Below are 15,405 nucleotides of genomic sequence, written 5' to 3'. Positions count from 1 at the left end.
TTCCTGGTCACTGGCACACTGGCTTGGTTTTCCCTCCAGAGCATCCTACCTTTTGACATTCCAACACCTTGTAACACAGAGCTCACTCAAGAATCAGACATTTCAGTTTTTTAAAAATTGTAAAAACCATTCAACTCCTTAAGTAAATTTACAATTTTGTATTTAGCTCCGATTCCTAGCTATCCTGGGGCAGTGGGGTGTATGGGCCACAGGCTGGACAGACTGTATGGATTCTAACATATTTCCTTCATTTCTCAAAAGTTTCATTATGAACCTAGTTACGAGCAGATCCAGACATGAGTCCTAATAATCTAGAAAGCCATACCCCGGGGGCTGGAGAGATGGCTCAGCGGTTAAGAGCACCAACTGCTCTTCCAGAGGTCCCGAGTTCGATTCCCAGCACCCACATGGCAGCTCACAACTGTCTATAATTCTAGTTCCAGGGGACCCAACACCCATGGCAAATCACCAATGCACATAAATAAATATTTATTAAAAAAAGAAAGCCATACCTTCTATTTCTAGATTTCATAAAACTCATGAGGAATTAGTGCAGAGTTTTGATTGATCTGAGTTCCATAAAGCTGTGGGCGGGGCCTTCTGATGGATTGCCTGGTTCATTTCTGTATCTGCATGATTCAATTTAGCCTTTTAAATTATCACAAGGCAATTTCTATTTTTAAATTTTATACATTTTAAATTGAAGTAAATCACTTCACTCCTTTCACTCCTCTCCTCCCTCCAGCACCTTCCAAGATCCCTCCTTACTAATATTCCCCCATATGGCCAAAATGACAGCTTCTTTTCTTTATTATTACTACAGCTGTGTATTTTACATGCAAGCAGATTCTCTCTCTCTCTCCTCTCTCTCTCTCTCTCTCTCTCTCTCTCTCTCACACACACACACACACACACACACACACACACACACACACCCTGAGTCTGTTTCTGTTGTCTGTGTACTGGACACTGCATAAGAAGGCCCATCCCTGATAGGGCCCAATTCTTCCACCATCAGTGATTAATTACTTGTAGTTCTCGGGCTGGGATGGGACCCACGAGGTTTTCCTGCCTTCCATTTCAGCACATCTATTGATAATGCTTTTGTCCTGGTCTTATTTATGTGTCCATTTCTGGGATAAACAGGTTTCACATCAGGATTCCTGGAATTCTGGCTCTTACAATCTTTCTGCCCCCTCTTCCACAATGCTGCCTGCACCACGAATGAAGGAGCTGTGGTAAGGACGTATCCCCTGGGGCTGGGCTCTCAGTCTGCCGACCTCTGCATTGGGCCCAGTTGTGGTTTCCAGTGACGGTCCCCATTTGCTGTCAAAAGAGGCTTATTTGATGAGGGAGGGCAGCTACATTCACGCAGCAAACATGCCTCAAGGACAAGGAAGAGCTCAGGTCATGGTGCGTTTGTTGATGGTGGCGGGATGAGGGACCGGATAGGCTACATCTGTCTCTTTATATTCCTCCCTGGAAAACATTTACAACTCCTGAGTTTGATATTATTGATATATGTTCCTATTCTCTTGCTTTAAAAATACAGCCTCCTGGACTAGATAGATGGCTCAGCAGTTAAGAACACTGGTTGCTCTTCCAGTGGACTCAAGTCTAATGGTCAGCACAGACATGGCCATGCCCATAAAAACTGTAACTCCAGTCCCAGATATTCAACACTCTCGTACTGGACATATTTGTGCAGAGACATGCATGCAGGGAAAACACCCATATACAAAAAATACATTTAAAAAACTTAAAAGCACAGACTCTCCCTTGTCTGGTGTGCAAGCCTCCATTTCTGAGGAATCAAGGATAGCTTTTAATAACTTCTAAGGCCCCAAATCTCTCTTTTATTCTCTGCTCTTAAAGAGTCACACACTAAAGCAGTGTGACAACCCAGTGCTTACAGTTACAGCCCTTGGCCCAGGTCGAGAACAGAGCCATCTGGCTGCCGCTTCCCTGGGGCCATTTCCTATAACAAAGTACTTAGGTCTTTCATCTTGGGCTCCCCAGATTCTTCAGAAAAAAGCATCCTCCAGTTCCCATGGCCCTCAGCATGGAGAGCTGAGACGGGGTGGATGGGAAGGGTGAGGATCTCAATGCTCAGCTCAGGGCGCTCCCCTCTGCTGACCCACTGTACTTCAGGAAAACGGCTATATTTCAGAGGGGCACCTGCTCCTGATTCAGAGCTCTCCCTCCTTTCTTACAGTCCAAACCTTCCCTCTCTGCAGTGGCCCCGTGGGCCACCAGGACGAAAGTCTCTCAGACGTGCCCACACTGGATTGGAATTCTGAGAAGGGGAAAATGACGCTGAATCTTCTCCGTGTTCTTCTCAGTGGGGATGCACGACTTCTACAGTTTCTAACAATTTCCAACATAGCCACACTCCAACCCCAGCCAAACGCAGCTCTTGAGAGTCATGCAGCTTCATTCGCATTCCAGTGACCATTTCTGTTCTGTTCAACGTTTGTCCGGGTTTGTTTTCTTCAATGCCTGTTTGTCTACCGCTCCACCAGTTCAGCTGCCATACCATCAGGCAGGAGGCCGTCTTGCTGCATTGTTAAATATCCAGCTCTTTCCAGAAAGCATTCGTAGTGTTCTCCTGTCTGGGTGCGTCACCTGCAAGGCTAGCTCACGAGCATCACCAAGAAAGCATTGGTAGCGCTCTCCTGTCTGGGTGCGTCACCTGCAAGGCTAGTTCACGAGCATCACCAAGAAAGCATTGGTAGTGCTCTTCTGTCTGGGTGTGTCATCTGCAAGGCTAGCTCACGAGCATCACCAAGAACACTGAGCTCTCACTATGAGTCATTACTTTTCAATTTGGCCTCATTCCAGATTTCAGGACACTGGCAGAATGTAGCCAACACACAGCATGATGACCTCCAGCCCGGTTCCTAAGGCCTCCTGCTGCCACCTGGAACCCGGAGAGGACAGTCTTCACTGTCCCCATTGCCACCAGCAGCTGGTCTTGGAAAACACTTGCTTAATCCCCTGGTTTGATGGCCAGCACCCACATGGAAGCTCACAACCATGTTACTCCAGATCCAGGGGATCCAAGACCCTCTTTGAACTACCACAGGCAACAGGCAGGCCTGTGGTGAACAAACATATATGAAAACAAACAACAGAACACAAAAAAATTGTAAAAAGAGGGATCGGTATATACATGTATATAAAGCTAATAGTCTATTCTTTTATTTACCATTTATTTTGTTTTTGTTTTATAACTATGACATGTACTAGAAGAGTTCTCAACCTTCCTAAAGCTGCAATATTAAATACAGTTAGTTCCTCATGTTGTGGTGACCCCAATAATAAAATTATCTTCATTGCTACTCCATACCTGTACTTTTGCTACTGTTATGAATCGTAATGTAAACATCAGATAAGCAATCCCTGTGATGGCGGTGGCGACCCACATGTTGAGAAACACTGGCCTAGAGGATGACGGTCAACTCCTGACCGTATGCTTCTACCTCCCATGTGCTGTGCCAGGTGTGTACCCCCATATCAGGGTATAAGACTACAGTGGACACCCCTATGTCAGGCTATATGACTACAGGTGTGCACTCACACAGCACGCTATAGGACTACAAGTAGTCACCCCCATACCACGCTATAGGACTATAGGTAGACACCCACACAGCACGCTATAGGACTACAAGTAGTCACCCCCATACCACGCTATAAGACTACAAGTAGTCACCCCCATCACGCTATAGGACTACAGGTGTGCACCCACACACCACGTTACAGGGCTACAGGTAGACACCCACAGACCACGCTACAGGGCTACAGGTAGACACCCACACACCACGCCATAGGACTACAGGTAGACACCCTCATATTAGGCTAAGCCTTTTCATTTCCAATGGACTACTTTCCAGGCACAAAGGGAAAGTTCTGGAGATTTAAGAGGCATGGGAACGAGGGTGACAGAGGGACACTCTTGGATAAATCCTAGCCCTCTGCATGCATAAGGAAATAGGGCTTTTTCATTAAAGCAATGGGTAGCAGCCACGCAGGAGGGGAAAGACTGGGACAGAGAAGGCAAGCTGGGACCCTAGCTAATCTTTCCTTCTGGAGTCTATATTCTTAACAATTAAGAACGCCACTAAACTCTGCCCATTACAAATGAGGTGTACCTATCAAATAATTCAGTAAAAACCGCAAAATGACTGAATCCAAACCCAACATATCGGTAGAGAACGGGTTTGGGGTTGGGAAAGAGTCCGGGCTGGAAAGCTTGGACAGAAATGCCACTTCCTTCAAGAAGGGTGAGAAGGCAATACTCAGTTTCTTTAAGAAAATTTAAGCCCTGATTATAGCACCTGTGGCCGTGATGAACACTGCAGCATCAGACGGGGTCCCTTGCAAGTCCTCTGCCACAACAGCCACGCTAATGAACCCTGCCATCTGTGCCTGCAGTCAGCCACCAATGGACTCCCCCTCTTTGAAGGACCTCAGATTAACTCAATGTGAAATACACCTGAGGTACAGAGCTTCCCTTAGTATTGTTGAATGCTACCTTCTGTAACAACATGTGTCTTCACTTAGGAAGAAGGCCAAACGGAAACCACCCTCAGGTGAGGTCTAAGGACTGGTGGGCATGTTTCCCGCCCCCGTGCTCCTGTCTCCCCAGGTGATGCTGGATGAGAGCAGGGGCTCCTTGCAGTCCCTTGCTCAGGGGTGGCCCTGACCCTCGAGCTTTCACACACGAGGCCCATTCTCTCATGTTCTACCCTTGTGTCTGCACTCAACAGCCAAGAGAAGATGTTCGTGTCTATTAACACGGCTCATTTGCGTCTCTGTGTTTATCTAAACGGCTGGGCTACACAGCATCTGGGCCACCCTCTGGGGCCCATACACTGCCTGGTACTGCTAAGGGAGTTGCCAGGAGCAATACTGGCCTCTGTTGCTCAGCTGTGCACAGAAGAAACTCCGAGCACCCAAACGTGGGTGACGTCGTTATCCCTTGTGAAGCTTAAGTGTGTGTGTAGAATCACCTCCACTATCACAGCCAAGTGGACGCAAACCCTGTTATTTATAGTTAGGAGATGACCACAGTCCATTAAATAGATGCCAGGGCCCTGTCCAGAAAGTATCCATGCTTTAAACAGCACCCGTGCCTTATCCGTTCCAAACACTAACAAGGCGCCCAACCTCGCACCAGTTTCTTTTCCGAGAATTTTAAAATTAGCATACAAAGTGTAAACTTAAGTCAAAGATACTAGCATCTCAAAGGTGCTGCCTCATCACCCCCAAGCAGAACCTGTTTTGTTTCCTTGTCCCTTCTCCCTCTATGTCCTTCCCATGCCCCAGCCGTGTCCTTCCCGTGCCCCAGCCACGTCATTTCTGCCCGTTCCCTAACCCTCAGCATCTTTCACCTACATGTGGCTTCTACTGTGCTCTTCAGGTTTCAACCCCACTTCCTCCTGCTCACACACATGCAAACACACATAATGATCCTTAGGTTTCAACCCCACTTCCTCCTGCTCACATACATGCAAGCATACATAATGATCCTTAGGTTTCAACCCCACTTCCTCCTGCTCACATACATGCAAGCACACATAATGATCCTTAGGTTTCAACCCCACTTCCTCCTGCTCACACACATGCAAACACACATTATGATCCAGACGTCAGGGGGAAGGCGACAGGTTGCTTGTCTGTTTTTCTCCCTGAGTTTGGGTTTCCTCATTTATTACTTCCCAGATCCATCTGTTTTCCTTCAAACTTCATCGTATAGCTGAGTAAAAGTCCACTGTGTTTATATGCACGTCCGTTACCCACCATCTGCTGAAGGACAGACACCAGGGCTAAGCCACTTCCTTGGGCTCGTTACAGTCAATGGGCATGGGCATGCGGGCGTCTCTGTAGCAGGATGTAATAGGCCTGGCCAAATGAAACCACCACCACAATTCAGTTCATCACACTTGTCATCAGCAGACAGACGTTCCCAAGGCCCCGCAACCACTGGGTACCTCCCACCACAACATGCCCTCACCCCAGGACGTCATGTGAGTGGCACCACACGACCTGCCTAGTAATTCCCCAACTCTAGTTTCCTTCCTGTATCCGAGGAACTCCCCCCAGCAGCTGCCAAACACACAGGTGTGGTGCTTTTCTCTCTCTCGCAGCTCACCGCACTACAGACACTTAGCTTGTTTACTATGGCTCCTTCTCAACTGATCTTATACTTCACAGGGGTCAGCTCTCTGTAGCAAAACCTTCTCCAGAAGTGACAACATGTGGTCAGAATAAATGAATAGCAGAAGAATAATGCCTACCTACAGGTTTTCTTATCTAATTATCTATTCCTAGCTAAGACAAATCTGTATTTATACTAAGATGAGAACCTTGGGGTGGGGAAATGTGGGGTGGGTGGAGGCACTGTGGCAACCTTCAATGCCTCTGGAGATAGACAGCCTGGCCCTGAGAAGGTCAGACATCCACTGTGATGAGCTACAGAACCTGCATCTTCATAGCGGTATTGGCACGGTATGCTGGAGAGGATGGCTCAGCCAGTAAAATGCTTGCTAAGGCTGAGGACCTAAGACTTACTGAGGGTCAACCTGCAGAACCCAGGTAAACATCCGAGCATAATAACATATGTTGGTAATCCCAGCATGTGGGAAGCAGAGACAGCGGCATCTCGGGGGCTCCCTTTACAGCCTCTCTAGGCCTAAGGAGAAAGCCCAGATAACAGGAAAGAGTCCATCTTGAAGGGGTGTGTGCTGGGGGCGGGGGGACAAAGAAACAGAATGGTGAGCCTCATGGAGGACACCCCAGGCTTATCTCCAGCTGCCTCACGCACGAACCTATGAAAGCAGCACACACGGGGGTAATAGCAGCACCTGCCTTATGATGTAGCTAACTAGCAAGTACATAGTAAAGTCAAAGCCAACTCGGCCACATTAGCAACTAACTAGAAAAGGGCCTGCCACTCACTGGAGGTGAGGGAGCCAGGGCTGTGATGGTCACTGCGGATGTCATGGCAACCACAAGCAGTTCCTCTTAACAAGTCTACTTCCACAGGAAGCCTTTCATCTCCCCCGCCATCCTTAAAGTGGCTTCTTTGTCTAGAACAGCCTACAAAACCCCGGAGAACAAAGCTACCCAAATGGCCCCAGAACACGGAGCCCATCACTGTCCTTGTTGTGCGATACAATAATGTCCTGTCAAGGTTTGTAGCACTTCCCGTCGGAGGGACTTTCCCAAGGATGACAAGGATGTTAGTTATGTGTCTAAAACTCACAGCTACAGCGCTCCAGGGTAGGAACAGAAAGCAGGGGCAAGACTTTAGATTCCTATCGCTAATAAACCAAGGGGAAGTCTATTTATAAATTGTATTTCTGGCCTAGCCACATAACTCACTTAGGAAAATTAATTTAGTTCGTGGGAAAATTTTTAGGGCAGTTTATAATAACTCATTGATTTTTTTCAACTAGTTTTCCCTGGGGGATGCAACTAATTCATAAAGTGACGCCCACAAATTTATTCAGAAATCTGGGATAATGCCAGGTGTGGCGGATATGCCTGGAACCTTAGCGTTCAGGAGGTGGAGGCGAGGATCAGGAGTTGAGGGCATTCTCAGCTGTTTGGTGAGTGTGATTCCAGCTCTGTGTATGAGACCTTTGTCTCTAAAACAACATAAAACTCTGAATACAAGGAGGTCACAGGCAGGAGCTTCCGGAACATCTATTCTCCAGTGGCAGGCACTGCGTGTCATTTCTAAATGTCTATTGAAGCTGGTATTTTACACCTATAATAATTTTATTTCTCTTAATTATTTCATCAACTAAATTCATTAATTTACTTTTCCCTTTATATTGTGAGTTCTAGAAAAAAGAATCAAGATATGATCACATCAGATGAAGCCAGCAAGAGTGGAAAGGAAGCCCTGATGATCTCTTCCCATGAACACAGAGAGAGAACAGCAACACACGCACACGAGAAGCCACACACACAAGTTCCTTTCCCGGGAGAGCATGGAGCCAGCCACAAAGCTGCCTGGACACAGTCACAGTGAGCCCCTTTGCCCAAAGGTTCTGCTACAGGAAAGGCGGTGGGCTGCACACCCCTCATCAGTCCTCCTGGGAGTGCTCATGGCACTGGGTTCCCTCTCACCTGTCAGCGAGGACAAGGCATGACAAAGGCTGTTCCCGAGACCTGAAGAAGCAGGTAACATTACATTAGCACAAGAGTCATCCCATCTCTGCCCAGTCATAGAACGTCATGGTTTCTTCATGGGAGCAGAAGAGCTGCATTATGGCTTCACCTTTGCTGGGCTATCTGGGAGGGTGGCCTCTACTCTACTGGAGGGGGGGGCAATGAGGTAAGATCGCACACGTCAGACAGAGTCAACAGGAGTCATATGGAGGGTCTCAGAGGCTGTGCTTATCTCTGAATTAGCTGATGACCGAGGAGGAATAGGGAATGTAACTGGTATTGTTAATGCATAAACTCAAAACATGAAAAATAAACATGGAACCAGGTCCCAGACAAAGGAACAAAATAAATCTGAAATCAGTTCTAATGAATGGAAATGGGTAACTAATCAGACAGAGAATTCAGGATCCATACAAATGGACACTAGGTCCGTGAAAGATGAGTTACAGGAGAACCCACCTCACCCTGCCAGGAGGGCACTGTAGGAAGACAGGTCTTAGGTAAAGGGTTGAGAGACAGGAAGTGTGTGCAGTGCTGGTGGGAGTGTGGTCAGCAGTCACAGGACATTCTGCACGGATATCTCAAAAGCACTCTACGGACGGTGACATGACTTGGTTATCCCAGGCCAGGCCTATATATTCACATAAAAAGACTTAGAAATACAGTTGGCTAATATATAAAGCTTGGTGACTCATAAGAGACAACAGCAAGAGCTAAGGCAGAATTGATGAAACAGTTGTGTGTGAAACTAGCTGTGGACAGCAGAAACTCGGTGACACTGGAAACTGTTAGGGACATTTCTGTGCTAATGACTGGGTGCTGTAGAAGACAGTGACATTTCCACACGAAATCTCTATGTGATATCTGATGCCATCGAAAGAAGCCAATGGTACCACTGACGACTACACTGGATGTGTGAGATCAGATGTGCACTAATGCATGAGACTTCAGTTCCTGCCTTCTCTCAGGTTGTGATGCTTTCTGGAACATATCTGGTGAGCTAGGCACTGCTTGGACCTCCTAGGAGACATGGGGGTGGGCAGAGGTCATAGACAAAGCTCTCAAATAAGTCAGGTCAGTCAATTGTGCAAACACATGAATCAAACACAGGCTGTGAGAGGAAGTAACTGTGGGGGACACGTAATCTGGGTGCCAGCTGTCGGGAGGAGCAGGAAGAGTCACGTGGAGCAGGTGAACAGAGCCACCGTCCCGTCCCGAAACCTCATGAGCAGCCTTCAAAAGAGATGTGGTTCTTGAGGAGCCCAGGCACTCGTGACGCAGAAGAGTTTGTGAATGCAAAAGAAAACATCTGAATTTTTTGTAACACAGAGTAAAGTCTTAGTACATTAGCCCATTATTGGATATTTCTGACTGATTTTCTGTCTATCTGTGGATTAGTTTTCCTATTTCTTTTAATATTGTTTTTGTTTCTAAACAATGCACATTTAAAATAAAACAACGCAGCGACCCAGAAACAGGTCTCTTCTGTTCCTCTACATTTATTACCGCCATCTGACCGCTAAAATACAGTTTGTTTGTTTGGTGTTCTCCCATGCAGTAACCTTTCAGGCCTAATTATGCAAAGCCTGCAGTCTCCCGCATACATGGCTGCAGTTACTCAAGTAGTTTCTCACTAGGGCCTCAGATGATTAATCTGCTAAGGGGAGAGGCAGATTCCTTACTGTTTTGAATCACTACATTTCCCACTCTTTTCCAGAAGGTTCCCTTGCTGTGGGAACCTGGACATGGTAATTACAACTCTGCATCTTCGTCTTTACTCTCTGCTTTCTGAATCTTAGACAGCGGTCAGCAGTTACACAGGCCCTTCTAGGGGTGTGTGCGACCTTCCAGAAGCCTGAGCTTTTCAAAGGCATTTATGGAAAATGAGTTTTCCCCCTAGATTTTTTTTTTCCAGCCCCTATTTAACCCCAGGTATTTCTGTAGCTGAGATGATGACCGTCACCATTCTGTCACTGACTAACATCCTAGACACAGGGCTCTTCCAAGGGGTAGGGTGGATCTGGCAGGAGTTAGAGAGGAGAGTGGGTATCAAAACACGCTGAATTCACGAATGAAATTCTCAAAAAATTAATAAAAATATTGTGTTGAAACAATAGAAGTGCTACATTGAACAATAAAAACAGAGAGCAGGTTTTCCATGAAGTTGCAGAGCTGGTCACAGTAACGATCCTTTAGGTATGTGGCTTCTGTGGGGCTGCAAACCTGGCACCTTGTCAGTGGGCCCTGCAGGCTGGGCTTTCATAGTTAATACCCTGTCCAAATCTACACTGAGGAGATGGAAACGGTAAGGAGGCTGGTTAGAACCTCAGGAAGATAGCTTAGTCATATTTAACCATTATATTTCTTGAATAAACATTTGGATGGGTACAAGAACGTGGAAAAAAACCTGACTTTGATAATTTTTGCTAACATTTTCCTACTTTTATGATGCTGATTTTGGTGGTACTTAATCCATCACCCTAACAGCCTGCTTAGCCTTCCTTATAAAGAATGTTAATATGTGTCTAATTCCATAAAATTTATAATTTAGGTATTTGGTCAATTTGGAATATATTTTACATGAAGTTCAGAAGGCAATGGGAAGCCAACTGCAATATTTTAAAAAGTTTTCCTAATTAAAATTTTTTGAGAATTTAATAAAAGTATAAATTATCTTTGCAGAAAAATCTGCTCATATGCACAGTTTTGTGTAATTTTAATAAATTCTCAGACTACCTAGACCCCCTTCCAGGGAATACAGACTCAAAGTGTGGGTGGGAAGAGGCCCCTGGTCTATCTAATCTGTTACACGATCATTTTATGTATCTATCAATCCCAGGAGGGACCGGGTATTTCTGGATTGGTGCCTACTCTGATGTCCTCCCAGTCTGTTTGTCTTAAACAACAGCTCTGTTTCAGACAAACCAGATACTTATCTGCTCTCTTCTGGAGCACCTTCCTGTGCACAGCAAGTGTCTCGCATCTCTGCAGACTTGTTTTCCCCATGCCAACTGATCATCAACACTTGATATGACCACCAAACACTTAACATGACCATTAACACTTGGCATGACCACCAAACACTTGACCTGACCACCAAGAAACTTCTTGTGACTGCCAAACACTTGACCTGACCACCGAACACTTGACCTGACTGCAGAATATGTGACCTGACCGCCAAACACGTGACATGACCACAAACACCTGACATGACTATCAACACTTGACATGACCACCAAACACTTGACATGACCATCAACACTTGACCTGACCGCCAAACACTTGATGTGACCATCAACACTTGACCATCAACACTTGACGTGATGACCAAACACTTGTTGGGACTGCCAAACACTTGACCTGACCACCAAACACGTGACATGACCACAAACAGCTGACATGACCATCAACACTTGACATGACCACTAAACACTCGACATGACACCTTTGTCAGTTTCCCATCCATCTCCTTTAAAAAGGCTGGGTTACTATTTTTCTACTACCGTAGCTAAAAAAATAAAACAACACTGGGGAGAAACAGAAAGTCACTTTATTTATTAAGACAACAGTAAAGAGTAAGTTTGGTTGTAGCTACTTATTTAATTATTCTAAATAATCAGGAGAGATGTGAGCTTCACAGAGCTTTTCACAAAAGCCATTTTCCTTGAGGAGGAGCATTGAATTTAAGTAATGGAACGTCAGTTGTATGACTACACCGAGGTCAGCCTTGGACTAGAGCTGTCTACAATACTCTGACTGTACCTGATAGGCCAGGTCACTCACACGGCTCCTGCTGCAGCCACTTTTGCCCAGTGTTTCCTGCTGTGTGCAACCAAAGAAGTTCACACTCACACAGGCTGTAGCAAAACCTTACATTTCTAAGATCCTTCATGACATTCTCAACGTGCACGGGAGACATTTTGTGCTGTTAATGCTTTGCTTGGTTTGGTACAAGGTCCCATGTAGTCCAGACTGGCCTTGAATTTGCTCCACTGCTGAGATCAATCGCTGGTCTTCCTGCTTCTATTTCCCTAGCTACGATTACAGGTGGGCACCATGCCCAGATGTTTAGGAGACAAATTTCAAAGACTATGACATATTGTGCTATACCATAGATAAGACAGACAAACAGCAGAGAAAACAGGTTTCCATGAAGGCTGCCTTTGTCTTTTTAGACCTTCTATGCATATGTCTTTTATTAAGTACCTCTGCCCACGCAAAGTCTCAACCACTGTGAAACAGAAGATGCAGGTTCAACTGTGGAAATGAAGCCTGGGAGGGTCAGTGGGCAAAAGCTACTCTGTGTGGAGAACATGCCCAGGTCACTGCACATCTCCTCTCAAGGGACCATGGGATACCTGTGAGGTTGTGTCAGTTACTGCTGCCAACTAGAGGCACAGAGGCATATAAGTCAGACTAGTTTATTGGAATCAAACTACATCATTTCCTGCATGCATGCACATATGTACACATGAAAGGTGGGAAAGGATGAAAGAGAGAGTGAATGAATGTGAGGTGCCTAATACAGTTACAACAATGAAACAGAAACACAGATTCTGATCTTCCGTGGGGTGCCTAATACAGTTACAACAATGAAACAGAAACACAGATTCTGATCTTCCGTGGGGTGCCTAATACAGTTACAACAATAAAATAAAAACACGGATTCTGAGCTTCCTTAAATAGAAGCAAACCATAAAATATGTTGTAGGATTTTTTAATACCAGGAAGGTAAAAAAGCATAGATTATTAAAAAAAAAAGGTCAAAACAGAAAAGTGTGATAAACATACAATATCTGTGAACCCTCACCTGGACTGGGACCGTCAGAAGCTCCACTGCTGGGTGACTTACCTGACTCAGTGTCCGCTGCTCCTGCACGGCGGCCTGGATGGCCTCTGCTACCTTTTCTTGATCTCTCGCATGTTCTGTTTTCCACATTTCCCGCTCTTCAGCATGAACTTTTTCCAGATTTTTCCTTTCCTCTTCCACTGCTTTGGTGATGACATCTTTCATCGCTTCTTTCTCAAGCTTAAGAAAGGGAGGGAGGGAGGGAGAGAGGGAGGTAGGGAGAGAGGGAGGAAGAAAGGAAGGGGAGGGTCAAAACAGACCTGTCAATGAGTTCAAGCTCCAGACATGACACTGAACACACACAGTCAGTCCCAGCATCACTGTTCTGATGTACATCGATACTGGTGCACACAGTCAGTCCCAGCATCACTGTTTGATGTACATCAACACTGAACGCACACAGTCAGTCCCAGCATCACTGTTTGATGTACATCAACACTGAACGCACACAGTCAGTCCCAGCATCACTGTTTGATGTACATCAACACTGAACGCACACAGTCAGTCCCAGCATCACTGTTTGATGTACATCAACACTGAACGCACACAGTCAGTCCCAGCATCACTGTTTGATGTACATTAAGCAAAGGCACAGCACATTCAATCATTCTGATACAGATTTTCCCTACACCCCCTGACATTCTCTACCTTAAAGAAATCAAGCCTTATTTTAAAGCAACAGGCATCCAAAGGGAGGCTTAGAAGATAATTATGGGGGCTGGATAGATGGCTTGGTGATTCAGAGCACTGGCTGCTCTTCTAGGACCCAGGTTCTATTCCCACACGGTAGCTCCCAACTGTCTACAACTCCAGTTCCCGGGAGCCCAGCATTCTCACACAGACATACAGGGGAGGCAAAACACCAGTGCACATTTAAAAAGTTATTTACAATAAGGAAAATACAGTAAACGGAAGTACGTCTTTCATGGTCTGTTATAACACAACCCTTTCCGGTACTCCCAAAGACTCCTGTAATTGAACATGGTTTCTAAACTGTTGGTATTTGGCAAACACTAATTCACTACGTTGCTTCTCCGGAAGTCTGCACACTTGCTTGTTTCCGGGCAGGTTAGCATCAGGTCCACCCAGCCACCACTCTCACCACCAACGTCCCTAAGTCCTGGAAAGCAAATGGGCCCTCCAGACTATTACGTTGTCAGGCTCCACTCAAGCAAACAGCTTGACCTTTCGTTCTTCCTGGACCTGCTCTCCTCAGTCACCTCTAGCAGCCGTGCTGAGTTCACCCCACAGCCACTTCCACACTTGTCTGCTTGGCTCTCGGGCTATTTTCTGTCTCTCTACCCATGCTCTCCTGGGTCCAGCCTCCATTTCCCAGAAGCCAATGCTCATTTCCAGCATGGCGCACCTAAGCCCCACAGCCCCACACATCTTCCTAAGCCACAGACTTGATTCCAACTCAGTTCAGAAGACTAGCCACTTCTGAAGGCTCACTCCAAAGGTGACTTACTTAAAAGCATTTTAATGTGGACATACAACTTTTATAGTCATAATACTTTAACTACTCATTTCCTTGTTGGTATATATCAGACTTTTTTTTATCCAACTGTAGGCCCCATAAAGAAAAAACAAAAATCATAATTGTTTTAGGATCACCACCCTCAACAAAGTAAGATTATATTTGTTGCTATGGCTACTAAACCTACTTCTAAATCACAGGCATATCTGTTTCTCCCTCTCTCATCCATCCATCCAGTACTAGAGGCAAATATCGCTGTCCTAACATAACTATTTTAAAATAAGTAACTAATAATCTACGTTGCAAAGTCTTTCAATGCCATCATGTTATAGAATATGAATTACCAGGAATATGAAGGGTCATGTAGAAAGTCAAAGAACAGTGAAGAGAAAGTGGCATTCTTCTGTAATGAAGCATTGTTCTATACCGTGTTCCTCTGTCAATGGGAGGAATGTCAGCCTATGCACAGGCGCACCTACCTTCACAGCTGACTCCAGCGTCTCTTTGTTTCTCTGCATTTCCTCCTGCAGGCACTTTCCCAGCGTTTCCTACAGAGAAGAAGACAGCAGGGAGGATGCCAGTGAAGGAAGGCAGCAGAACCACGCCTCTCCCACCATGACTGTGGGCACCCAAGGCCACCACGCCTCTCCCACCATGGCTGTGGGCACCCAAGGCCACCACACCTCTCCCGCCATAGCTGTGGGCACCCAAAACCACCATGCCTCTCCCGCTGTGACTGTGGGCACCCAAGGCCACCACGCCTCTCCCACCATGGCTGTGGGCACCCAAGGCCACCGCGCCTCTCCCGCCATGGCTGTGGGCACCCAAGGCCACCACCCCTCTCCTGCTGTGACTGTGGGTACCAAAGGCCACCGCGCCTTTCCCGCCATGGCTGTGG

The 15,405-nt window shown here is 46.2% G+C and overlaps 1 protein-coding gene across 2 annotated transcripts in view; it reads right to left on the bottom strand.

Moving 5' to 3' along the window:
• Ccdc91 (coiled-coil domain containing 91) overlaps nucleotides 1-15,405 on the bottom strand; it is a 182,387-nt gene that overhangs the window by 37,162 nt on the left and 129,820 nt on the right. For both annotated transcript variants that reach the window (XM_013352824.2, XM_013352825.2), the window contains exons 10-11: nucleotides 14,987-15,055; nucleotides 13,034-13,210 (exon numbers count right to left, since the gene is read on the bottom strand). In XM_013352824.2, the coding sequence (XP_013208278.1) occupies nucleotides 13,034-13,210; nucleotides 14,987-15,055 (246 nt within the window). The remainder of the gene's footprint in view (nucleotides 1-13,033; nucleotides 13,211-14,986; nucleotides 15,056-15,405) is intronic.

This window comes from Microtus ochrogaster (assembly GCF_000317375.1).
Source record: "Microtus ochrogaster isolate Prairie Vole_2 chromosome 14 unlocalized genomic scaffold, MicOch1.0 chr14_random_2, whole genome shotgun sequence".
In the NCBI taxonomy this organism is placed as follows: domain Eukaryota; kingdom Metazoa; phylum Chordata; class Mammalia; order Rodentia; family Cricetidae; genus Microtus; species Microtus ochrogaster.
Note: the sequence above shows the minus strand (reverse complement) of the source record. Positions and strands in the feature narration are given on the sequence as shown.